At 35.5% G+C, this 27,326-nt stretch overlaps 4 protein-coding genes across 5 annotated transcripts in view; 2 read left to right on the top strand and 2 right to left on the bottom strand.

Moving 5' to 3' along the window:
* The first annotated feature begins 72 nt into the window (after positions 1–72).
* Atg12 (Autophagy-related 12) lies at positions 73–1,106 on the top strand. Its single transcript, XM_071587552.1, has 3 exons — positions 73–462; positions 541–677; positions 756–1,106. The coding sequence occupies exons 1-3, from the start codon at positions 342–344 to the stop codon at positions 876–878; spliced, it is 381 nt and encodes a 126-aa protein (XP_071443653.1). The 5' UTR covers positions 73–341; the 3' UTR covers positions 879–1,106.
* A 65-nt stretch (positions 1,107–1,171) lies between these two features.
* On the bottom strand, positions 1,172–20,895 carry LOC139689997 (cilia- and flagella-associated protein 52). The gene is made up of 11 exons (XM_071587162.1): positions 20,823–20,895; positions 20,541–20,740; positions 20,268–20,445; positions 17,561–17,748; positions 15,925–16,111; positions 9,519–9,676; positions 8,648–8,817; positions 3,927–4,075; positions 3,549–3,846; positions 3,229–3,466; positions 1,172–1,489 (listed from the first exon to the last, which is right to left on the bottom strand). The coding sequence occupies exons 1-11, from the start codon at positions 20,893–20,895 to the stop codon at positions 1,172–1,174; spliced, it is 2,157 nt and encodes a 718-aa protein (XP_071443263.1).
* Positions 20,896–21,256: 361 nt separating this feature from the next.
* Det (baculoviral IAP repeat containing deterin) lies at positions 21,257–26,945 on the top strand. Its single transcript, XM_071587402.1, has 4 exons — positions 21,257–21,476; positions 25,975–26,084; positions 26,434–26,548; positions 26,631–26,945. Exons 1-4 carry the CDS (start codon positions 21,372–21,374, stop codon positions 26,721–26,723), a joined length of 423 nt encoding a protein of 140 aa, XP_071443503.1. The 5' UTR covers positions 21,257–21,371; the 3' UTR covers positions 26,724–26,945.
* LOC139690142 (sialin-like) overlaps positions 26,734–27,326 on the bottom strand; it is a 42,195-nt gene continuing 41,602 nt past the window's right edge. For both annotated transcript variants that reach the window (XM_071587400.1, XM_071587401.1), the window contains one exon: positions 26,734–26,822. In XM_071587400.1, coding sequence (XP_071443501.1) covers positions 26,761–26,822 — 62 coding nt within the window. In that variant the 3' untranslated portion in view covers positions 26,734–26,760. The remainder of the gene's footprint in view (positions 26,823–27,326) is intronic.

The raw sequence follows: 27,326 nt of genomic DNA, 5'->3' as shown, positions 1-27,326 counted from the left end.
TTATATCTCATCAAATATTTTACTCTCTGAAGCCTTAGGTATGATTTTGAAATGAGCAATGAAATGCGACGTTTGATATCATGATTACAATGCGAATAACACTAGCAATTTGATCACTGAGTAAAAATGTGGGTGGAGTTGACTAAGAAATAATGTGGGTAGTCATGCTTCACTGCAAATTCTGGAGTTTAATCTCTTTCAGTTTTTGCTCATTAAAACAATCGTAATTGAAGCATAAATTAATTTATTCTTTTGCATAATTGAAAGTGTTGACCATTAGAGGAAGTGATCCAATTCTGAGCGATATTAGTGTTCATTGTTCAACTATTAAAGAGTCTGAAATGATGGACAATGCAGTGGAAGAGAAGATAGAGTCAGATGTACCAGAGAGTAATTCACAGGTGGTCAGTAGTAAGACGGAATGTGGGAGTAATGCCAAATCTGATAGCGAAAAACAGAAAAGTATTGGCATAAAGTAACTGAATAAATGACAAATTAATACAAGTAGTGGAATAGCCATTAATTGACCTATTTTTACAGTTGATATCTTGCTGAAAGCCACCGCTAATGCTCCGATTATGAAGACGAAAAAATGGGCTGTAGATCCTGAGAAGAGAATTGGCTGGATAATAGAGTTCATCAAAAAGTATCTCAAACTAGATCCTTCGGAGAATTTGGTAGGTATTGGTGGATCTTTGGTTGTGAAATATAATTCCCAGTTGATGCGTGCATTAATTTGAACTTCCTTGAAATAGTTTCTGTATGTGAACCAAGCATTTGCACCATCTCCGGACCAAGTCGTTCGAAATTTATATGAATGCTTCGGCACGGATGGAAAGTTAGTGCTCCACTACTGCAAAAGTCAAGCTTGGGGATGAATATTTCGAAGCGGGATTATTATACCCGAGGTGAAGCATCTCCAAAGTGCGCTTTACATTGCATGAAAAATGTACGTGATGGTATTGTTCCAAGACATTTTCAATTAACAAGTGCATGTCATATTATGTAATTTTTTATTTTCATCGTTTATTTTAGATTGTATATTTTAATGTAATAACGTCACTGTACCCGATAAAAGTGCATCCATAAATTATTTTGAACAATTATTTGTTCGACTCCTAATTATTATCATATAGCAATTCTTTGTGCTTCATGCTGATATTGCTAAAAATTAAGGAATTCGTTGTTTTGACTTCTTGCTAAGCCCTTTTTTCAAAGCATTTTTCGATTTTTCTCCATTTTTCATTAGTTCGCTGTTTTTCGTTTCATTTCCATGACATTCTTGTGCTTCAAAATCATCTTCCTGTTCCTCAATAGTTTTTACTCCAATGTCCTCTTCCAATTTGTGGGGAAATCTCCAAATAAATATGGCCCCTTCAGAACTTACACTCACTAAGTATTTTCCATCAGGACTAACACGAGCAGCCGTGACCACACCAGCATGACCTAAGCCAACATGTGTGACAGTGCCTTCATTGTACTTCCAAACCTGTTTGTGACGGAAAACTGTATTAATTAGCAAGTTACAAAGAAGCAAAATACAAAACATGGAAAGTCTTGCCTAATCCGAAAATCCACCAGGCTATGTTCATAAAATTACACAAATGCAAGTTCTATTCGATCCCAGATGAAAGTTACATTTATTTCACTTGGGGATTATTAAAACCAGTGTGCAGGCATTCTTATGTAAAACACTTCATAAGGATATTAATGATACCATTCATTTGAAGACAAAATTGGATTAGCCTGCCAATGAAACATATTACTTGAAGTAGTAGTAGTTTTGAGGGGAGGCGACCGACAGCTAAGGTCATTTGCGCCATAGGGGAAGGACAGGAAAGGATGAAGGGTGGAGAGAAACCCGGCGTCGGCATTAGCCTACTCTTTACGAAAGGCGCCAAGGGGTCCGCGGCTTAACGTCCCATCCGACGGACGGCGTACTCACTCAAAGTGCCCTCCACGAAGCACCTCAAGTAGGGATCGAGATACCTCTGAAAAATATTTGAAAAGGGAAATGGGTGATGATGCACCAGTGACTCCAGAAGAGATTATTAGCAGCATCCTACTGGTTAAAGGTAGGTTTTCAATGGACCAGTCACAATTCACTTTCAAGCCCTGCTTAACATAGTACAAAATATCCTTAAACTCTTTCATTAATGGCGTCTTACATTATGTACATACACCACCCACCTGGTATTTTGTAATATGATCTTTGGGCAATTAAAATGTATTATTATTTTAATAAATGTTTTTTTAAGCAGCTTTGAATGGCAAAAAATTGCATTCTGAGTGAAAGAAATCATTTAAATTGAAGAACGTAAACACTCAAACATACTGGGAGACATGAATCCAGAAAAATCATACATCTACCATAAGTAATATGTTTTGTTCCTGGTGGACAGTTTAAAGAAATTATGATTTTAAAGGTAGCACAGAAATGTTCACTCATATTTCTTAAAATCCACAATGGTGATGCAGGCACAAAGTATTAAGTATTCCATCATTGAATGTGAAATTTTAATCTTTCATCAAACCATTTTAACTGCTAACCTAACCAATCTAAAACTGAAGACACTGGGCCTCAAGCTGCAACTATATGATGTAGTAAAATTAGCTCCGGCAAAATTAACCATTGCGCTGTAGATTGTTCATTTTTAATCCTAGTTGCATCATTCAGATTGGTGCAACGGCTACTACTGCTTGGTGATGCATTTTATTTTAAACCTGATTTGGATGACAGATGCTGTTGTTGAATTAATCAGCCATTTAAACTGAAAATTTTCCAATTAGTTTTCTGTCATTTTTGTGTTGCTATAAGGCAATCTATTGGTTTTGGTGAAACTTCAGCCTTTTTAATGAAAGGCAAGATTCCCTCATGGATTAAATGTCAAGGCCAAATTATCATTCGATTGGTAAGGGGCTGCCCATAAAAGATGTCTGCCAAAAGAGGGAAGCTGAGAGGTTTGTGAAATTCAATAATTTAGTACATACAAGAAGAGATAAGGAAACAGGGAAACACTTAGATCATATAGGATGCCCCCCTGGTAGGTCTGAACGAATAATAAAGCATGTACACCAGTATATCTGTTTCTATGTAGATAGGTATTTGTATGAACTAAATTACATAATATAACTAATGCTGACCATGATTTTCAATGGGTTACCTTCTTTGTCAACATGAATTTGAGTAAGAAGAGTAACTTTCCAAATTTTAGAAATGCCATTTACCTTTACAAGAAGGTCATTGCTTGCTGTAACCAAATATTTTCCATCCTTTGTTATATCAATACTATTGACAGATGCAGCAACAGAGCCTTCTAGTTCTCGAATTAATGAGCCATCAAATGTTTCCCAGTAGCTTACTTTGCGGTCTGTTCCAGTTGTGAGTATTTGACAGCCATCAGGATAATATCGTACACACAAGAACAAAGTATTAGCGAATATAATTTGGTTTCGAACTAATCGCCTGGTGATAAAGAAAATGGGAATTTTCCTGTTATATAATTGGTATTTTTTAATAATGATATTATTTTTGCAGATATACTTACTCCAAATCCCATATTATGCAAGTTCCATCTGTACATCCGCTAACTGCTTCCTTGTCATTTTGCTTTATCTGTATGCTGGAAACTGGGCCCCTGTGCTCCTGTAAAGCTCCACACAAAGCTTGTTCTTTGGGTGTTACTTTCCATACTCGAACCTGACCCTCACAACCTCCACTGACAATTTTTTTTCCATCAGATGTCATATCCAAAGCGGAAACACCTTTGGTATGTGCATTTTGTATTACATACATTAGCTTTCCTGTTTGTGGTGTAAATGCTTGGATAGTGCCATTATTCCAGGCTGAAATTTGATAAATGATATCAAAATTGAAAAGTATTCAATCATCAATCGCAGCATAAAAATTGAAAATCAGTACTTACAGCTTACTATGCTTTTTCCATCACGAGAAAACAGTACACCTGTGCAAGTGAAATTTTGAACACATATGCGTAACATTTCTTGAGATTTTTTTGTATTCCAAACACGAATTTCATTTTCACCACAAGTTGCAAAAACTCTGGAGTAATTGCTAATGACAAACAGAAAAAATAAATCACATTATGCCCCACACTTGATAGTGTGAAAATCTTTATAGACAAAAGTACCATTTGTACATGTAATGTAAGATCTTTTGCTAATTTTATGTTACGTGCAAAACCATTTTCCTATGAAACTTCACCCCTTTCTAATCTTGTCCAATCCCTACACATCTTTCGCCCCCATACTGGTCCCCATCACCAAAAGGTAAAAGCTACATATGGAATGTCTAAGGATATATACCAAAAGGTAGAAAAGATATACATGGAAGGTGAAGCTCAATATAAGCTTATTAATTATTTAGTCACTGCAATAATGAAGGGTTCCCATAACCATTATTACCAGAAGTGGTGCGACTTTATAGCCAATAATTCTTGGGATGTGGTTTCAGCTCCTCATCCTATGAAGTGGGCAAATCCAATGCAGGTCAGGTGATTAAAAAGCCCTATTCTTACACAATCACTCTAAGATGGGCCCAAGGAGAACACTAAAAAATGTGAATTCAGAAATGCTTCAATTTTACATGATAAAGTCACAAGCTAATTAGCATCACCTATCTGGGGGCCACTCTGATTGTGGTATTTCACTGATGTTATGCCTGCTTCCCAAATTGAATTGAAATGCAGAGTGGTGGGAGAATTGGAGCACCATTTAATAGTAGGCTGGAAGCAGAGGGGCAAAAGAGCTCCTTCATAAAGCATGGACCCAATAAAATAGAAGAAATCAGTTAACAGCCTATCAGAACCAGTAATTCTTGCAACAATGAGAATAAATTACAGTAGGGACTTACTCATTTACGAGGGTAATCCCATAAGTAAGGTCTCCAATTTTTTAGAATAGAAAAAAACTATTTATTTTCTATGATATACATCATTTTAAAGATTGATCAATTATCTATTTTTCTACATAGTTGCCATTTCGGTCAATGCATTTTTGTAAACACTGTGGCAGTTTTTGTATGCCCATGTCGTACCTGCTCGCCGCCATGAACGAGTTGATTCTTCACCGCTATGGAGATGAAAAGGATAGTTTTTGGACTCAACTGTCATGGGTGATGAAACCTGGGCATTCCACTTCACACCTGAGACCAAACGACAATCACGTGAGTGGCGGCATCCCTCTTCACCCTAGCCACAAAAATTCAAACAAACACAGTCTGCCAGTAAAGTCATGGCAACTGAGTTTTGGGATCGAAAGGGGGTATTGTTGGTCGACTTCATACCTGCTGGGACCAAAATAAACGCTGACAGGTACTGTGAAACATTGAACAAACTCAGACGGGCAATTCAGAATCGAGGAAGAGGAACTTGAGCAAGCGTGTATGCATTCTCCACGACAATGCTCGCCCACACGTTGCCCACCAAACCATCGCTCTCCTGCAAGACTTTGGTAGGGACATTGTCAACCACCCACCCTAGGACTTGGCCCCCAGCAGTGGTAAAGAAACCACAGTCTGGAGTTGGCCCCCAGTTACTTTCATCTGTTCCCCAAGTTGAAAGAACATTTGGCTGGAAGGCGATTCAGCTCCGACGAAGAGGTGAAAGATGAACTTCAACGTTTCCTCAAGAACATGGCGGCAAGCTTGTACGACTTGGTCATACAAAAACTCACAGCGTATACAAAAATGCATCGACCTAAATGACAATTATGTGGAAAAATAGATAATTGATCAATCTATAAAATTATGTATATATCATAGAAAATAAATGGTTTTTTTCTGTTTCTAAAAAATTGGAGACCTTACTTTTGGGATTACCCTCGTATTTGACTGAAGGCATTAATAAGATGAAAGTCAGGAGTGGAGAGATATGTAACCAACTTCTGCATTCCATTGTTATGTACCACTGTATTCTGACATGACATGAAAAGAACTGGAGATTGCCATGAAGTCAAATTTATAAAATCAGTTAAGTTTGAGATGATTTAGTTAGTTAGTCAGCCAAGGGATTGCAATTATTGCTGAGCATATTAGGAAATCAGTTTGACAGATATGGGATGTGAAACAATGTAAAATCATTTAATGAGGTTTTAAAGAAAGAGGCAGGCTAAGTGTTAAAATAGAAGAGCAAAAATTGGAGGAGATGGAACAGTTTATCTATCTTGGCAGTGTTTTGGACAAAGATGGTCAAGGTAGTAAGGAAATATTAAAAATAACTGCATTAGGCAAAGTAGCTTTCACAAGGAAGAGGAAATTGATGGTAGGGATATTAAGTGGAGATGTCAAGAAAAGATCATGAAAACTTTGGTATGGAGCATAGTTTTTTACAGCACAGAAACGTAGCCATTGAAACTAAATTATAAATGTTGATTGCAGAATTTTGAGATCTTGGTGAGGACAAAGATGGAAAAGGTATAATGGACGGAGAACTTATGAGAAACAACTGGAAATGGGGGAACGAAATTTTGGGAGAACTACAAAAGAGCATTTTAATCAGCAATTGAATGTTGAAGACTGTCATAAAGTGGAGAACATTCAGAAAATGAGATGGGGAAGGAAAGTATAGTCATGTTAGACTAAGTGTAGGGAGTTAGAATGTATGAGAAATTGAAGAACAGATCAATGTGGTATCAGGTTGTGTTTTGTTTGGGCAGAATAAGAAATGTAACACTCTACAGTCTGTGTTAACTCAAAACCTACCTAATTGTAGACTGCAAATAATAATGATAACTCAAAATAGACTTTAATAGATATTTGTTCATTATTTAATAAGGGTAAATCACTTGAATGGTTAGAGGGATCCATTGTTTTTCAGAATTGCAGCAACTCATAAAAAGATAAATTATATTATAAAAAAGAACATGTATCAATGCTCTTTCACAATACACAATCATCAAAGTTCACTTGCTATTAAATCCCCCTAGAATACTGCCATAGACAATTTTGTTTCCAAAACTTCTAAGCCTCCCGACTCGAATGTGACTATCCATCTTCCTTCTTAATCATCTCTTCCCCACACACATTTGCCTCAAATCTAACACAGGTTCATCATTATACCTCTTCTCTAAAAATTTCTTGGATTTAATTAGGTGACAAAGTTACTTAAAGACCTTTCCCAATTATGTAGGACAGCCCTTTCACCTCAAGCCCAGTTTCCAAGCAACTCACTTTCTAGTAGATGTGGACCTGACCACTAACACAACATTCTACCTACCTTCCCTAGCCTCCATATCAAACTCCCTCCCCTGAAAGTACTGGGTCTTATGCCTGCATTCCGATGTGAAGCATGCCTTCTCATTCATTCCCTTTTTGTATTCACCAACCCCAACAGTCTCACCCCATTTTCAATTTCATCATATTGCAACTGCAAAAATGCTGTGTACCTACTACAATGTAACCAGTGGCTCTCATTTAATGTTGATGAAACTTCTAGTCATTTCTCCATCTGTATTAACAACAACATTGCATCTTCCTTGCCATTTCTAGTCCCACAAAATGCCCTCACCCATGAACTATCATTCAAAAACTTTCCCCATTTCTATCCTCTCTTCAACCTCATCAAGTACTAAAGAAAAATATGAAAATGTTCAATAATTTGTTTACTGAAGTCATTCTGTTCATTATGACTCCGTTTGCCATCAAATAACATGTATCTGCTTCCTTAAACATTGGCTGAATGCTTAATTAGATAATTACCCTTTCCTCATATCCCTTGCTCCTGCCCACTGCATTGCAGCTTAGAAGCTGAATTGTCATGAAGGCAAAATTGATATTAGAAAATAATCTATGATACAGCAGTAAATTCAGGGTATTTGACACCCCAATTTGCCATTAATGAGTTGAATTAATTTTTAAATAGTGGTCATTTTATATTTGGGAGCCCCCAGGGGTATCAGCCCCCCCATAAGCCCATCTTTATAAGTGGCATAGGGTCATGAGTTAAATTTCACATGCTACAAAATGTAAGGATAGATATAATGAAACTTTTTTAGGTATGTGAAATACATCTTTCAATCAGCTTCCTAAAAAATGATGCAAATGCCTGACTGCTATATTAACAATATTGATGTATTTATTTTGAAAGTTAACTTGTTCATAGAAAAAGTGAGCTTAAGGCAGAGCTAAGACCTCTTCTACCCATTCTCATAATTTATTAAACATCACAGGCAATGTGCAGTATATGCAAAGATCCATTTTACCAAAGTTATTGGTAAGTATCCCCCTTAATAAAATTTAAGTTTTTAGGCTAAGATTGTCAGTGTTGTTCGGGTATGTATTTCATCAAGACTAACTATAGGTACTGAGCAATGGTATGACTTGAAGTACTAAAACTGCTCCACTAATGTATCGTTGTCTCAAGTCACCAAATATACAAAAGAATGTTGAAAACCACCCTCATTACCAGCAGTTTAAAGGGTTGTAGTATCAATCACCTTCCCACAGAGTGGTAATGGTAGTGCCTTGGTTCCAATGTTAGGCAATGATGCCAAGAAAAGGGCACAAATAAAACACGAAAAGGAAATCAAAGAAAATTTCCTTTTGATGCCACCACAATCCTCTAAAGGAAACCTATGAAAATATTATATTGCGTAACATCAATTGTTAATGAAGTTATTACTAACTTACTGAGGAAAAGCTAAACCATATATCCTTGAAGTATGACATGTTACTACCAAGGACACTTGAAAGCTATTTAAGTCAATGGAATATATTTCAGATAACATGGTGCCAACAATTATTTGATTATCAAGAACCACTAGTGATGTAATCTCAGCCTTCACTGTGGAACAGCGAACCTGAAAAACAAATAACAATAAGTTTATCAATGGTTTGGAGAGAAAAGGATTGATTAGACATCATACCAACTGAAAGAAAAATTCAATGAATTCAAATAATAATTCAATGAAAAGTAAAAAAAAGAGATTATCTATTACTTTTTTATACAGATAAGCATTACTATAATGAAAAAACTTGATATTGTGCAATTAGTAACAACAAAATTAAATAAATCTAATGTTTCCAGCCAGATTACTCAATAAGGAAAAAGTTATGACTTCCAATTTAATTGTTCACTCATGTGAAGTCTGGATAATGGTCCTAATTTTTAAAAAAGGCATTCAGCATTTTTATTCTGGTAAACTTTGAACCAATCTTAAGAAACATCACGATTTTGATAGGATTTATAAAAAAACTGAGTTTCATTTCTATACTTATATACTTCTCCAGAGAGAAAGTCTCAGTCTTCATGCACCAAAAGCTTTTAAATTTAACTGAAGGTGCAAAATTAATCACTGAGGATTTAAATTGTCTGGACCTCAGAAAATCATGAAAAATGTGTGCATGATAACAGGAAGCAGAAGCAATAATAGAGAATTTAAAAAAAGAAATACGAATGCTAACAAATTTAAATATTTCCTCGTCATATTAAAAACCAGAGGTTTTCAGTGTTAAACATTTTAATCAAACCAACATGAATAATTTTAAGGTAGCATCTTACCCTTCTGAGTAAAGGCTTAGTAGGATTTTTTATTATGATGCCTTCTGGTTTAACTGAAATTTTACTTATCTGGAGAACCAAGTCAACTTGACCATCACCAGCCCCTATTATCATTTTATCACCTGGAAGCAGGGCAATAGCTCTCACTCCTAGTAAATGAAGATAAATTTTAGTCATTATTTTGATGAAAATGTGATGATATTTTTGCAAAATTGCATGTGTTAAAAAAAGCTGATAGCAAATATGGATTGAATAACACTCATTATATTAATATAAAAGCCATAAACATGGTTATCAACCCAAAGGTCAGTTTGGTAGGTGATGGTAGATCTCACCCAGTACTAAGCCAGAAGGCATGTGAAATTCACACATCAGGGTAGGGGGGCAGTTTCTTTCTCTGTGATGGCTATGGTTTTGCAGGAAGTTCTTGTGCCCAAAAAATCGCACAGCTTGGGTGGAGCTGAGGGTGCCCGATGAATGAGATTTATTCACTTTGGTGTTATGCTAAATATTTATGTATTAATTAAGTAGTTAATAAAATTTGGTACTTATTCATATTTAATTATAGCAATGCTGTAATTAATTAATTTTTGTATAAAAAAATGTTTCCTTTGAATGTTTAAATGTAGGATCAAACAGAATTTGGCTACAATCTTGAAATTGGCCTCCTTCATGAGAATAATAGTAACTTGATTCCACAGTTGAAACAAGTTTTTTGATGCCTCCAAAAACATAAATGTGTGTCAACACGTGCTATTCAATGCTCTTTATTACAGGCCGGAAAGAAGCATTGGACTGTGAAAATCAAAATGCTAGAAAAATAATAAAAACACTAAAAGTGCTGTATGTATCACAATTAATGGTAGCATACACTTAGACACACAAATACATATGTATACAGTTACTTAGAATATTCATGTATGTGTGTACACATTATTGTGTGTATGCATAAGCTTGTGCTCTTGCATGTGCATACATGCATTCATGTCTTTGCCTGTGGTGTTACTGTTATCATTTTTCTGTGAGAGGAGACTCAAGAGGAGACTAGCAAGACAATTTTTAAGAGTGTTTTCAGGGTACCTATGTTTTAATAGTGTGCCATATAAATTAGAAATTTATTTTTCAAGATCTTTCAAGACCAATGATGGTAGATGGAGTTGCAAATTTTATGTCCATGAATGGAGAGGGCAAATGAATGGATCTCTTTGTATGTGGGGGAGTCAGCTATTGTAATGTAGGTGGAGTTGATGAGGGTAAAAAAGAAAGTTTACACTTCCCTAATAAAGATTTAATATTTCATCTCATGAACTTTCTTTTTTACCCTCATTATGAAGGAATTCCACAAAGTTAAACCTGAAACTGTTATGTAGGTGGAGTTGTTTGTTGATGAGTTTTATTTGGACTGATGTTGTGAATTCTTTATCAGATAAATGTATTTCTGTCTGGTAATATTTCATGTGCAGTAGAAATGAAGGTTTCAAAGGAAAGACTGGCATAATAACTAAAGTATATGATAATCGAGCCATAATATGATGAATATGCCCTCAATAATTGGATCCAACATTTAATTTCTCCCAACAACCTTTTCTCTCCCCAATCATGTTTTGCCCTTACTCATTTGTTTTCCTTTCTATCCATTTCACTTTCTCCATTCTTCTCAAAAGCATCCAATAAACACTTACCCCCTTATTTCAACAACCAAGTTTTATAGTAATACACATACTTCATGATAATTTTTTCACTATTCTTTTTTTTACCTCTTTACTAAAGGTCTTTGCCATTAACTCACTCCTCTCTATAAAATCACCTTTAGTGAAAACATTTTTTTTTATATTCTCTCTACTTATTTTGTCTACAGCATAAATAGGTATGATTTTCATCCCATGCATATCATGCTGGCCAAGAAATGCTCTGGGCTGCATCACTAAGGCTTGATCATCAGCAAAACTGGCTTGTTCCATTCCCTACCTTCTTTTATTTCTCCCTCCAGTCCTTCCCATGCATGTCTTTCCATTTCCCCATGAATATGTTGAAAAGCCTGGGTGATTAAGAATAATTCTGTCTTATTTCCCTTCATAGCGTTACCTATTCTGACTTCCCATCTGATGCTCACACTTCTTCAGTCTGAAACAGGTGCATGCTTCAGATAAGATGCCTACCCCTCCATTATATCTTCTACAATATATTAATGTGTTGATCCTAAGGTTTCTGTCAAACTTCTCCTCAAAATCCATGATATTTGCTCATTTAGTATTTTGGAGACTTTTCCTTTTATCATTCTTCCGTTTATTCCTAATCTTCATTCCTCATGTCTTCTTCCCATTGCATACATTTTACATTTTAAACTCAGTTGTATATGAGCATTAATGACTGTATGTTTTAGATTTTCAATTTTACTTAAGAGAGAGTTACTACACATAAAGTAGTATAGTGACATTTTCTGAAACATCCTAAATCCCCCTTCCATCTTAGATGAACACTAACTGCTGTAACTCTGGTCATTTAAGATCTACAACATTTTCCACAGTTGTGTCCTTTGAAACAAGTATATTACAGACTCTCTCAGGAAGCATGGGTTCACTTAAAGACAATCTTTGTGCATTTATGAACTTCCACCATTCAAAAACAATCTCAATTAACGTTTAATTTTTATTCTGTGATTTTTCATTTTTTCTAAAAATGTTTCAAAATATCACTTTTGTTCCTAAAGAATGCATTTATTTTCACCCTTGTGAATTTAAGAACTTAATTCAAATCTCTGTTAAAATTCCACTTTGATTCTCTAAGATCATTTTTCTATGTTTCAGACAATGGGCAGCCTTACTCTTGCCTTTAATTCACCTCTTTGACTGAGACAAGCTAGACAAATGCTTGGAGTGGTAGTACAATAGAGAATGCTTAGGGAAACCAATAAGAAATAAAAATGGTTATGCATCCAACCAACATTCAGAACTGTGCAAGGTGAGATGAAGGGAAAGTAGGGATTACTGGATTGATCATTGTAGCATAACATACAGTGGAGGGGAAGATATATAATCAGCAGTGGCAATAGTATTGAACAAAAATGTAAGAAAAAGCATAACAAACAAAGAGCAGGGGAATGACAGAATATTACAGTGAAACCTCCCGCAGTGAGCATAATTTGTTCCAATATCTGTCTAATTAAGCAAAACAATTTTTCCTGTATATAAATTAATGTAAAATATGATAATGCGTTCCATGGCACAACAATAAATTGAGTACAAGGTTTATTCAAAGAAAATTTTACATATACACATCGCTTAGGATCATGAATCATCATCATCTTTTTTTCTATTGTGAAATGAACCAACCTGGAATGCACATTCAATTAGAAGAAAACAAAAATAATAAAATAATTAGCTTATATATTGTTATACATGCCTAATTTTTTTTACTAGAAGGCTGCCTAGAGACATTGTTTGATGAGGCTTCAAAATTTTGTGAAAATGCAACACAGCATTATCATTAAACCAATTCATAGCAAACATAGCCATTGCCTTTTTAGGATGATGCTTCTCAATGTACGAGGGTCATCCGGAAAGTAGTACCCGTTCGTGCCGCATGAAGTGCTGACGACGCGAGTAGCCGCTGGACGAGGTCAGATAGCTTCAGTGGCTTGTCTGCCTTCTCTGAGCCAAGTTGCGTGACGCTAGCATTGCCTGTGTTGTTTCTGTGATTGTTTACAATGTTTAAAAAAATTGAGAACGCCGCCAGTTGTGAAGTGAGGGCAGTGATTAAATTCCTCAATGCAAGAAACGTTCGCCCATGTGATATTCATCGCCAATTAAAGGAGGTGTATGGAGACAATGTAATGGACGAGTCGTCTGTTCGGCGGTGGTGTCGCAACTTCAACATGGGGAGGGGGAACACACACGACGATGAGCGTTCGGGTAGACCGTCTGTCATTACAGACCAACTGGTGAGCTCAGTTGACGAATTCGTGAGGAACGATCGGCGCGTCACAATTGATGACATCTGTGAGCATTTTCCCAATGTTTCTCGAACAATTGTTCATGAAATTGTTAAACACCATCTGCATTATGCAAAAATTTGTGCAAGATGGGTCCCTCGCGTATCTCAATGAGCTGGCGGCGAAGGACTATGCAGCAGGAATACAGAAACTTGTCACACGTTATGACAAATGCCTTAATTTGCTTGGAGATTATGTTGAGAAGTAGTTTAAAGTATCCTCTTTCAAATAAAATTTTTTATGTTTGTTAATATTTACTTTTGTGTCTTTATTTCACGAACGGGTACTACTTTCCGGATGACCCTCGTACAATGCAACAGTTTCCCATAACCTTCACACTATATTTAGCCTGCTCTTCTGGAATATACACTTCTTGAAGGCTAGTGGAGTTTCTGAATAGTAAACAAGCATAGGTTTAATTTTCAAATCACTGCTTGCATTGGCACAAAATGGCTGTGTGAGACGACCTTTCATTGGCTTGTAGTTGGGCAATGCATTCTCCTCTGCTGCTATATATGTTTTCCTTGACTTCTTTTCACAGAAAAATTGGACAGGAAATGGAATGTATAAGCATCAACCATGATGAAAAGAAAGTAATTCCAGAAGATAGCAGAGAAACTTATGAGTGAGGACAGGGAGACGAGTAATGTAGTTCTTCTCAGATGAGAACATCAAAAAAGGGATATTGAAACCGGCAAATGAAACCAATGGAACAATGAATAAGAAAAGGACAAGGGAACCATAGAGAAATGATTGGGAAGATAGATGAGAGAAGGAAACGAAAGAATGAAAACACACAATCAAGTAGGAAAAAGTACAAAAGCTGAATAATAAACTGAGAGGATGAAAGAAGCATAGTGGAGGAGGCAGTGTGAGGATAGAGAGACTTTACATAGGATGGATGGAATGGGTGCATGTGTAGGAAGGTGAAAGCACTAACAGGAAATACGGAGGAAATTTCTGTGCACTCGAGCAAAGATAAGGTAGGGAAACCATTTACTGATCCAGAAAAATTTCAAGAGAGATGGAAACAATACATCAAGGATTAATATGGTAAGGATACTAAGCCAGGAATCTTGGACATAGAAAGATAATATGAAATAGATAAGGATTGCATAGGTCCAGGTATATTTGATGGTAAGACAGGAAGGCATTTAGGGAATTGAAATAAAATAAGGCCATGAGAGTAGAGAACATTCCTACAGAATTTGGGCTGATTGGTTGCACTTGTGTGGGAGGACTTTGAACAGAAGATTTCATCAGATCAGTGTTAGCTCCATCTCAAAAGAAGGAAAGGTAGTCATATGTGGGGATGAGTTTTTGTGGACTAATTCGTAGCATTTTTGAGAGAGGAATTTGGCTGGGGGACTTTTTCAGATCAGTTTTAGTTCCTCTTCCAAAAAAGGCAAAGGCTATTTCATGTGAGGACTACAGAATAATAAGTTTGATTTTGCACACAATTAAAGTGGTACTCACAATCATCAATAAGAGTATGGAGGAGAGAGCAACTGATTACAGATCCAAAAAAAAGAGGATGATCAGTTTGTTGTCAGATGGGCGAGAGGCACATGTGATAGAAGTAATGAGTTCACTAATAGAGAGGAACATAGAATAAAATCAAGATTTATTTTTGGTTTCATTTTGAAGTTTTTTGTGACTGATTGTCAATTTGTTGGTTTTCACGATGCTAACTTTCTGGCTGTGTTCCTGTCTGAGATTTGGGCATTTTTGAAATTTTTAAATATCTGGACTGGTTCTTTCTTTGAATTTCATCAGAATACTTTATTGGCAGATGATGTTTAAAGTAATTGTGAATTTATTATTGCTTTGCAGTATTTTTAGTATATTTGCTTAGTTCACTACTTACTTCTTGACGTATCCTATACGATTACATAATTGTAGGTTATTCTGTACCATACTATGTACTTGTAATTGGGGAAATAAAATTACTATTATTATTAATAGGGTTTGGCCCATTGTTTATCTATGGGGCAATGCATTCCAAAGCATTTAGAATCACTATGAGATTCAAATGAATGTTATTGATGTAATAATTTTAATTTTTTATTGTTTCGAATTTTTAAAATATTCAGAAAATAATTTAGTTTGATGGCTAAAGCTTAAGTTACTACCACTATGAGCTGTTATGATTTACAATAAAGAACTTCACATCTACATCTACACACGTCACTACTCCCCAAGCTGTAGCAAGGGCATGTGGTAGAGGGTAGATTATCTAGATTATTAGAGGAACTTGGTGAATCATTCACACAGAGTGGATGTTTAATTACATATTAAATTCCTTGCATTCATTGGAAACAGGTCTCTTTAGCAATGATGTTGAAAATGTATTTTTAGGCAAATCATGCTATAGTAGGGGAGATTATGACAGTAAGATTAAAATCTTAAACTTACCATTATGGTAGCAGTCAGCAGTTTTTATGCTATTTTTATTACAAAATGGCACAAGACCCATGCAATCCAATAAAACTGGACTCTTAAAACTTTCATCATTGTCAGAATTTGAAGGTAGATTGAGGCATACTTTCATCACATCTCCAGTAGAAGTGCCACAATATATATACCTATTCTCATCATCGACCTGGTTCATGAGAGAAGGAAGTATCTTACATAAAGCTCTTCAAATGATATTAAAAATAAGTTAAATGAAGATATCAGTAGAACAATGTTACTCTTATAATAGTGGTGCAGAAGATATTTCACAAATTTTCAAAGAATACATGTATACAAAATTGTGAAATTCTTTCTAGTCACTGATTATTTTTATTATGTACAAATTTACATGTATGTATTTTTAGTGATATTTACATATATGCATTTTTATTAAGTGATTCCAAAACTTTTTTCAATTCTTGATGAGTACAATCTCCAACCAATTTATACAATTTTGACAAAGGAAAAGATTATAAAGATAGATACATTTTAATTATGACCATAAAGCGAAAACTTTTTATTTCTATGGTACCCAAATATAAACCCAAAATCTTTTATTTATCCATAACCATTTCAATTTTCTCCTGGGGTTATAATTACATATGAGTAAAATATGTATTTTCATCATTAAAGTTGAGGATCACTTTTCACTGAAAGTCTTCACTGAATCGCTTTTTTAACCCTTGCCATTTTTTTTCAATTGCCCATTTGTCATAATTTAGGCGGCCAACAAAATAACCCTTTCAATGGCTTATATTTTCCATAAAAAAGCAAGCAACATTGTGAACTTAATGGAGAAGAATGGTATGCTGGTGTGCTCTTCGCTCCCAAGGTCAGTGTAAACAATAAGTAAGCAAGGGAGAAAAAATGGCCATTACCACACCACTGACAGAAAAGATTAATCTACAACCCTATGTATTTTAACCGTGTTAAACAATTAATCATTATCATTACTATTTGCATATCCCTTATCATATTCATAACCCAAAAATTATAGACTAAGAGATAAGAATTTAAATCAACACAGCAATTTTGAAAGTGTAGAAGTCATCCGCCTTTATCCGAACCTGAGTTCTTTGGCCATTTAAGCTACCAAGGCATCCTCTTACACTCCAAAATGTTGAGGGCTTTAAAGGAACAAGGCAAATGATTTTTGCAATTTGAAAATTGCTGCAATATAATGTGCCTTGGCGGATGACTCCTTTAAAAGTTACTGTTGCGGCATTTCCCACAGTTTCTTGGAATTTAAATCCTTGAGAAGGTACGAAAGTTACACTGCTCATTTTATTGAAAAATCTTTCTGTTCCACAACTCAGGTGCAACTGAAGCTATAACTTGAGTCATGTGGGTCAAATGATCTCAGAGCTTGACTAGGCTAAGTACTTAGACTGAATGATTATTTATTTTTATGGTTAATACATATTTCTTTAGATTATTTGGTCTCTCAACATTTTACTGGTTAACTCTCTATTTATAAGAATAGTTGTTTAATAAATATCATTAAATGTACAATCAATAATAAATTAATCAATTGATATTATTAAATGAATACTTTATAGTTTATTTTGAAGGAGTAAATGATAACATGCCTACTCACCACAATGCAGAGCACATGTCTTTTAATCATACCAATCGATGCTTCCCTAAATTGTAAGTTTCTTGACTCTGGAGTGACTTTCCAAACACGTAAATTTCCATCACCACCAGTCAAGAAAAAACCAGGGTAACTGCTGGGAGTACATAACGCTGTAACTTCACCCGCCAAACGGCCAACTGCAGGACTTCCTTAAATTAATAATAAAACAACAATGTGTCAAGAAGCTGCAATTTATACAACTGGAAAACCAGCAATTGAAATAACTCTACCAAGAATTAGGTTGATATTTCTATGGATGTGATGAATTTTAGGTATTTAGAGACATAGTATGAATAAACATTGTAACTACTTTGTAGTCTAATTTGTGGGAAAGTATTTTCAGCTAATGAGAGGCACATATGTTTCTGCAGTTTAGGGCTGTAATACCGATGTTTACGAAAGAAATTGAATAAAAATAGAGTATGAAAAGGGATAAAAGAAAGTTATATACAAGAAAACTATAATTGTAGATTTAAAGTAAATTTTAACACTAACTTAAAATAATTATTACAAACTCAAGATACAAAACAATATAGGAAAAAAACTGGACTGTCAGGCAGGAGAAAGTAATAACCACAGATAGATTTCCACCTGAAGGTCGGTTTGATAGTGAGGGTAGAGCTCATCTTGCACTAAGCCCAACAATGGCAGGTGAAAATCACACATAAGGGTAGGGGAGCCAGTTCCTTTCCCTGTGCTGTCTATGGTTCCCCAGGAAGATCTGGTCTTCAAAAAGCACAGCTTGGGAAAAGCAGAGGATGCCCAGAGGTATTCCCAGGAGTCGAACCTGGGCCCCCAGTGGTCAGTAGCCTAACACTACTGGACAACCATGTTCCCCTGAAAATGTAATAAGCATCCCCAAAGCCCTTTTGTGGATGAAAATAATTAAGCAAATACATGTATAAGGTGCCAGTAGAAATTACCGGTAATTATAGAGGGAATCCACCGCCAATATTATAAATAAAAACAACCACTACATAGGATCAGTGATAGTTACACAGAATCCTAAACCTCTATTACTGAAAGACAACTCTTGCGTTCATTTACCATTATATGTACTTTAATCTATTGCATTAGTTGATTTTTATATATCGATTATACGGAAACACTCACACGAGCAGTATAACATTGGGATGGCACAATAGAACACATTTAAAATAATAACATTTAAAAGGACACTCACACGGTAAATTGTTTGAGCTTTCGGCCTTCTTCAAGTAAGACTGAAAATATGCTGGAGAGGGGTATGGGTGGGGAGGGGAGGTGTGGTGCAGGGAATGCAGTGCATTTCATGGCATGCATAGGCAGAAGAAAGAGATGAGCCACATTGGCCAAATACACATTCAAACATGAAATCCTGCCATGCAGGATTTCATGTTTGAATGTGTATTTGGGAACATGAGAACAGGGTCAGATGTTATCAATATAAAGAGCATAGAGGAGAGGGCCAAAAACCCTATCTTGCAATATACCAGAAACACTGAGAGAAGAAGAAACACCCACGAGTCCTACTCTCTGAGATTTATTGGAAACAAAGTCTGAGAGTAGAAATCGTCAAGGCCCATGTATAATGTAGCAGTTATTCAGCTTATGAGACACTAGGATACGGTTCACAGCATTGAAAGCTTTGAAGGAATTGATGGAAGAGAAATCAAGTTGGGTAGAATTCTTAAAAGATTTTTTATTCTTAAATGATTATTGATGATTGAGAGATTGGTAAGAAATTAGCTACCAGGATGAAAGCCATGCTGTTGAGGAGACACGTAGGGAACAACTGTGAATAAAAAATGATGATTACGAAGACGTTTTTTGAAGATGATGGAAAGAACTGAAAGAATGAAGATGGGATGATGATTATCAACACTCCTCTTAGATTTGAATTTTAATAAAGATACTCAGCTATTTTCTTATGGCATGGGAAAAGCCAGCAATGAAAAATCTGATAAAAACCACAGAAATGAGAACATGAAGGGTGAAGGTACATTTGAGAAAGAGTGATTTGACGTCATCATGACTAGGGATCTTATTCAGAGGTAAGTAAGTTAGATGATTCAAGATTTTGATGGAAGTAGTAGAAATGTGGGATATTGGGTGGGAGCACACAGGTTTAGTGTGGGTCAGCTATTGGGATTGAGAGGGTGTAGAGAAATTAGCTGTAAGGACATCTTTGAAAGTAATTAGTCTTTCAGGACTGAAATGTCTTAGGACCAAGCCGCAGGGTGTGGGAGATTCTGGAGATCCTTCTTTTTATGTTAATGAGCGTCCAGAATCTTTCTGAGTTAACCTTAATATCCCCAGTGGAGTGGAGGTATAATCACAGTGGAGAACTTCCCTTGCCATCCTTTTCACTGAAATTCTTTTTTTGCTTACAAGCTTTGTGGAACTGGTATAAAACCCTCTGAATAAATCCCCACCAGATAAAGCATCAACTGATTACTGCAAGACTGAATGAAAGAAAATCTGCACTGCTTTCACTTTATGCTTATGATATTTCCCATGCATTTCCTTGCCTCTTTGTCCAATTCATTTACAAGTCTTTTTCAGTTAGGTGCACCTGGGTACACACTGTAATTAATTAATTGATAATACATGTTTTTTCCAGTTGGGTATATAGTTGTAGTATGTGCGGCAGCAAAAATAAAATACAGTGCATTTTTGATCAGCTTACCACAAAGAGCCTCATTGTTTCTTAAATCCCACACAACTACATTTGAATCATCTCTTCCACCAATTGAGAACACCAATCTCTCATCAGAGGAAAATGCCACTGAAACTACTTTCATTTTATGGATTTCATGTTTTTGGATAATTTTTTTTTCTTCTAGGTCCCAAATGGTTACTGGAGCCTAAAATAGGATTAAAGCAATTTTCTATGTAGAATATATTGCAGCACTTATTTAATAATTAGTTATCATACATGATAATACATTAATATGAGCACCTTGAAACCCATGTGGGTAACTTGACCTGTGGCGATATACTTTCCAGAGTAAGAAATAGATAAAGCAGACACATTGTTTGCATGATTTGCCTTGAAATGTTGTTCTTTGGATTCCCAGTTTTGTACAATTACCTTTGTACCCATATGATAAACGACATGCTTTTTATCCGGATGCAGAATTAGTCCCTGCCTGGTTCCACCTAAAACACGTGTAAAGTAGTGAATTTATTTTTGATATTGGTGCCAACTACTGAAATCCTTAGACATTTTAAAAATTCTTACCTTCAAATCCAATGACAGATATCAATTCTAAATCTTTGACTTCTTCATCCTCGGTTTCAGGAGGGTTTTCCATTGATCGCAGAATAAAATATACGGAATTAAATAAACAGCTGAGATCACAAATACTATTTGAAAGTGGGAAAAGCTGTCGAGTGTGTCGGGTTGTTATGGTTACTTAGAGAAGCGTCGATCTCACAGATTTAGTACATCATGCGGCAGATCGAACACCTTATAAAACTAATGCAATATATTTTCAGTTTTTACTTTCTGCTGCATGTTGAAAATTGCGATAGTTGTGTAAAATAACATTTATAAGCACGGCTTTGTTGGCATTAAGGGACGTAGACTCAGTAGACTTGAATACGCGCGATTGATGTACATTTGGCAACGCTGCATCGTTTAATATTCGTTACCATTTTGTTTTTGGCGGTTAAAGCTGCAAATAACATAAATCTATAAACCAGACTTGTGTTCCTTCTGTAATTTGGCGCACTTTGTTCTTTTGACTACCTCTAGATAAATAACGATTATCCGTTTTGGTATTATATCATGGAGAAGATCTTTTATGAAGGTGATTTTCATCCCATGGAGGAGAGGTTAAAAACTTTCAAAGATTGGCCCTTTACCGAAAATTGCGCTTGTACACCGGAGAAGGTAATTACATTCACGTAAAAGTATTAGCTTTAGATAGTATTTTTCGCAAATAGAGTATTATTAATTCCAATTAACGTAAAATATCCTCCTATGTTATGAAGTGCACGATGTTGAAGCCGTGTGGAGTTTCTCGTTATTTCCGGGCTATCTTATTCGAAAATGAAAAGGTACTATGCAATGGTGATTTCAGTATCGAGTATATTTTAGTAATTACTCATTTTCTTTTGGGCCCGGTAGTCCAAAGCTCATTAAGTGGAAGCGGTAAAAGTTAAATTGTGTAGGAAAGACAGGTCTTAGTACGACAAATACAGCATACTGTATCAGTGTAAATAATACGTAAAGTATACATTAATACAATGATATTTATCATCCAATCTCGTTATTTCAAAGAAGTATTTCATTAAGAATGTCATTTTTTGTGTTGTCTCTATGTGGTTTCCAACTCAGATCCTCACATAGACCAAGGTACTTAGTAGTCTATGCCATTTCAATATACGAGTCCTCTAGCTTTTTTAGGGGACTCTGCAATGGTGGAGAAATCTTTGTGTGAAATTTAAGGTATGATGTATTTTTATTTAAAAATAAATTATTGAAAGAACACCATATAGTTATATTCAACTGAGGTCCTGATATCATAGTTAAATTGATTATAAGATTGGGAATTTACTTGAAAAGACATTTCATCACCAAATAGCATAGAAACACTCTTTGATAAATGATATGGTGTAATTATGTTGGCCCTAGGGATTATTTTGCAAGAATCTCACAACTTGCTCTCTCTCTGCCAGTAAGGATTTCACTCAATATAGAGGTTTCCATCAGATGTTACGGTGTCCTTTGCCTCTTTAAGTTTAATTAATTAATTATTAATGTACTATTTATGCTTTTAAAAGCTTTTGTCGAGTCATAAAAGGACACCTGGGCTGCAAGGAAGCCAACTCACTAATACACCTGGGCAGTTGGGGTTCATCATTGCCAGCTGGCATTCATGCCACAGTAGAGTGTGGTCAACTTGAGAGTTTAAGTGAACAGTATGTATGGAGCTTGATGTGACAGGACATTAGTAATGTCTACTTTTCCTTAAAAAATCACTTATGTAATGGTAATCCAATGTAATTGCAAGGTGCGAAAGTGATTACACTAATTAATTAGAGCCTACGCAATTAAATTGACGATTATATTCTACTGAGTAACCTAATCCATGGAGTCCAAATAGGATTTATGACTCAAGAAATGGTGTTGAAAATTATGTCACTTGTACATGAAATCTAAAATCATGTTACCTATTTGCCAGCATTTCACGAGTCAAATTTTTACATCAACAAATTATCATTTATGACACTGAAACCTACCAATAAGGCTATACATACTTATAATTATTTTATTCAATGCTGGCTGAATTAGGTGGGTACTGCAATCAACTGCTAACCCAAAGGTCATGGGCTTTGTCAACTCTGGTGGTTAGACCCCTGGGAAACCTGATGGCAAGCCAATAATTAATTAATAATAATACTGCTTTCAAATTAATAAAATCTGTTATTTACATCACCTTCATTAGGACTCTTGTTGTGGTAACTTTCATTTTGTTGGATATATGATATCATATAGTTTGCCAGTACTTGCGTTCATTGGGTAAACTTAATGCAATCAATTTTGTCATTAGCTCAAATTCTATGTCATTTACATAAAATTTGAGTGGGTGGAAAAATATTAGGTTATGGATTATTTCCATTTTTAAAATCACGTAGGAACAATGGGCTATATTTACATGTAAAAATTTATGGCTGTGCCATTAGGTGGTACTACTACTCGCAAAGGATTTCCCCCATGACGATAGGGTAGAAAAAATAGTTAATTGGAAAATTATCATACATGATCTTGGTTGATCTTAGGTTTTATTATTTTCTTTGAGCATGTCTACTTGCCCTCTCAGTTTTACACATACGTATTTCTGAAGGATATGTTTTTAATTAAAAATAAGTGCATTTTACGAGGGTCATCCGGAAAGTAGTACCCGTTCGTGAAATAAAGACACAAAAGTAAATATTAACAAACATAAAAAATTTTATTTGAAAGAGGATACTTTAAACTACTTCTCAACATAATCTCCAAGCAAATTAAGGCATTTGTCATAACGTGTGACAAGTTTCTGTATTCCTGCTGCATAGTCCTTCGCCGCCAGCTCATTGAGATACGCGAGGGACCCATCTTGCACAAATTTGTGCATAATGCAGATGGTGTTTAACAATTTCATGAACAATTGTTCGAGAAACATTGGGAAAATGCTCACAGATGTCATCAATTGTGACGCGCCGATCGTTCCTCACGAATTCGTCAACTGAGCTCACCAGTTGGTCTGTAATGACAGACGGTCTCCTCGAACGCTCATCGTCGTGTGTGTTCCCCCTCCCCATGTTGAAGTTGCGACACCACCGCCGAACAGACGACTCGTCCATTACATTGTCTCCATACACCTCCTTTAATTGGCGATGAATATCACATGGGCGAACGTTTCTTGCATTGAGGAATTTAATCACTGCCCTCACTTCACAACTGGCGGCGTTCTCAATTTTTTTAAACATTGTAAACAATCACAGAAACAACACAGGCAATGCTAGCGTCACGCAACTTGGCTCAGAGAAGGCAGACAAGCCACTGAAGCTATCTGACCTCGTCCAGCGGCTACTCGCGTCGTCAGCACTTCATGCGGCACGAACGGGTACTACTTTCCGGATGACCCTCGTACTATTTTTGGCATCATTGTATTTGCTGTTTACTAACTTAAAGAGCAATAATTTATGATGAAGGCTAATGTGTTTCACTTAATATATTTGAATGAACTATCAGTACAACCTGGAAGGTTCAAGAGTTTTGTTTGCCCTCTACCGTGGGGAAAAGATGATTGTAACTGAGCTGTCATATCCCCTTTGCCATTGGAAATTAAACTAATTTTAAATTCCAATAAGTAAGATGCCATAAAATTACTTCCCCCTCTTGAAGGAGTTTTATTTTACCAGAGAAATATTTTCTCCGGTTTGTAACTCATCGTTGACATTTCCTTGAACTGTAGAAATAGAGGAATGAGACTAAATAAATAATATAATGGAATAAATGCTAATTGTTGAACAAGCTTGGTATGTAGACTCAAGGAAATGGGTCCTCATGAGGCTATGCTTTTAGAGAATAAAGTGGACTATTTAGCATAATTTTTGTATATCCTTGTTCATCTCATTTTCTGGAAAGCCACAGATCTTCAGTCATTTGAACCCCTTTTTAATTTGTTTCCAAGGTGCTCTCTTTCATTTCGAGTCCTGAAGTTGGTCCGAGAGCATAGCCTTTGGTTCAATTCATTGTTCAAAATTTAAAAGAACTCCCTGCTTACATGAAAAGATATTAAATGGGTGGTAGCAGATTCTACAAATTATGGTTTTAAAAATGTCAAAATTACAGAAATCTGCCATGACAGACCGGTTTAAGTTGCTAATAAAATGGAAGATGATCAATATTTAGGAATAGCTGACTAGCAATGGTTAACAAGATGTCAATGTATGATAAATTGCTGGCATTTCTTACCACTATTTCAGCCGAATCTGCTGGGTTTGTTTTTAAGTGATAGTTCACTCACCTTTTGAGTTCTAGTGAAGCATGATGTCATCAGTAAAATATTCCAATGAAAAAATGAAGTATTTTCCATAAAAATTGACAAAATACAAAATGACTGGTTGAAAGTGCTACCATGAATGAGATCCAAGTCAAGTAAGGCTATTAACTTAAGGAAGTTAATGGCACTGCTTTATTTAGACACGAGAATTTTTTATGTAAAGTTCAATCTTTTGCTATGAAAGAGAATATTTGGAAACGTTTACCAAATAGCTAAAATGGGAGGTTTGTTTGGTTTGTTTTATTTCTATAATATTATTTAAAAAGTGGGATGCTCTATGAGCAACGAAAAGACGAGACTCAGATTCATAAAATACATGGCTCAAAATTCACCCTGCAAACTTTGTCACTTTAACTGCACCAGGATGTTGGCTCATATAAAACAAAGTATCTCAATTCGAGGTGAAATTTCAAGTTCTCTTCAGTGAGATTTTTAATGTGTGTGGCAGTATGCAGGGACAGTTTCTTATCAAATGTATGATGGTTTTTCATGGTGATAAGCATAAATATTGCACATAGTATACTATTTTAATGTTGATGGCCATTATAAATCACATTAACCAGGTAAAGTTCCAGGTTTGGATCCCAAATTGGTCATTTTTTTCGGTGGACATTTAACTTTCCTTAGGGCACATCCATGTGATTCCTGACATTTTTTTCTTTCATCATTAGATAAATTTTTTCATCACCTGCTTCATTTTTATATGATTGTTTTATTGAAAAATTTGTGAACCCCTCTTTCATCTCCACAATGCTAAGAATTATCAGCAAAATTCATTTCTCTTTAAAGTTAGCTAGATGTATATTTTTAAATGATATGGCATCATTATTTTATTAGCTTGCAGAGGCTGGATTTATATATTGTGGTTCATCCAAGGAGCCAGACTTAGTTAGGTGTTATGTCTGCTTTAAAGAACTTGATGGATGGGAACCTGAAGATGATCCTTGGTGAGTAATAAAAATGTCCAACTTCTCGTTGTTATGATTATAGGCATTCCTCATGTTATGTGAGTAATTGGTATCACTGGTCAAAGTAAAATCACCACAGTGAATTCACATTTGTTAATGGGAAATATGCCACCCATTTGTGGTACACCAATCCACTGTCCACGTGTAATAAAAATGCATAAAATGACTGACTTGCATAAATCCCCCTGGCAATACAGTATGTAAGCACACAAATTGTGTGGAGCTTTTGAAACACTTGGTGGACATGAAAAATGAGAATGTCAATTGAAGTGGCCATTCACTTATGTTATAAAAAACTAATAGTGTTTTCTGTTAAAATCTTTTTAAGGCAAGAACATGTAAGTCATTCCAATAAGTGTCCCTTCATTAAAAATAATAATCCTAAAGAAATGACGTTCAAAGACTTTATATCGCTTGAAAAAACAAGAATGCTGAACAGTGCTGTAAGTACATATTTGCCCATAAAACAAGAAGTAGACATTAAATGTCATTTGAGACAGTTTCATTTTTTTCTTTGGATTTCAGACCCGGTATTTTCAAGAGAGCAATTCATTGTGGAACCAAAAAGTGTCAGCAATTGAAGAATTACTAGGAAGTCAAGGGAAGTTGCAAATGTGATCATTTCGTACTGGAAACACTGCCATTTTATCCAATTTCACTTTCTGCTGGTGCTCTCAAAGCTTCCATATTCAAATTGACCAGGATCACAGCTGAGCTCTAAATTGGGAGACATCAAGAATCTGTAATTAGTAAAGAGATCCTGAAAATATTTTTGTTTGGAATTTTATATTTTTGTATATTTCTAAAACCTCCACCCAAGGAATAAAGTCTAATTTTCTCATAGTGTCTTCTCCTTTCTTTAAACTGAAAAATATTTCACCTTCTTTTAAAAAATACACTTGATGGAACGGTAAAGGTTTTCATTTTTAGCTTTGTACATCACTTTTCCAAGTCTTAGCTGTCACACTAACTAACTTATTTATTTTCTGAATTAAGTTCAGGTGAGAGTCAAAACAAACATGAGATCTTTAAAGAAAAGAATGCAGAGAGGGACTGTGGCCGCAGTTGGCTAAACCTTGATGACTTCCCTTAATTATTATTAGTGGATTTAGATGCTTCAGAGGCTCCGTATATATTGTGTCCTTGTCCATTTCTACTTCGGTGGGTGAAATGGCTCCCCAATGTCAACTCTCGGCTGAAGAATCAGGGCAGTTGGTTGCA

The sequence above is a fragment of the Hetaerina americana genome, unplaced genomic scaffold (genome assembly GCF_022747635.1).
Source record: "Hetaerina americana unplaced genomic scaffold, ioHetAmer1.1.p SCAF_3, whole genome shotgun sequence".
In the NCBI taxonomy this organism is placed as follows: Eukaryota; Metazoa; Arthropoda; class Insecta; order Odonata; family Calopterygidae; genus Hetaerina; species Hetaerina americana.
This window is presented reverse-complemented; position numbering and strand designations above follow the sequence as displayed.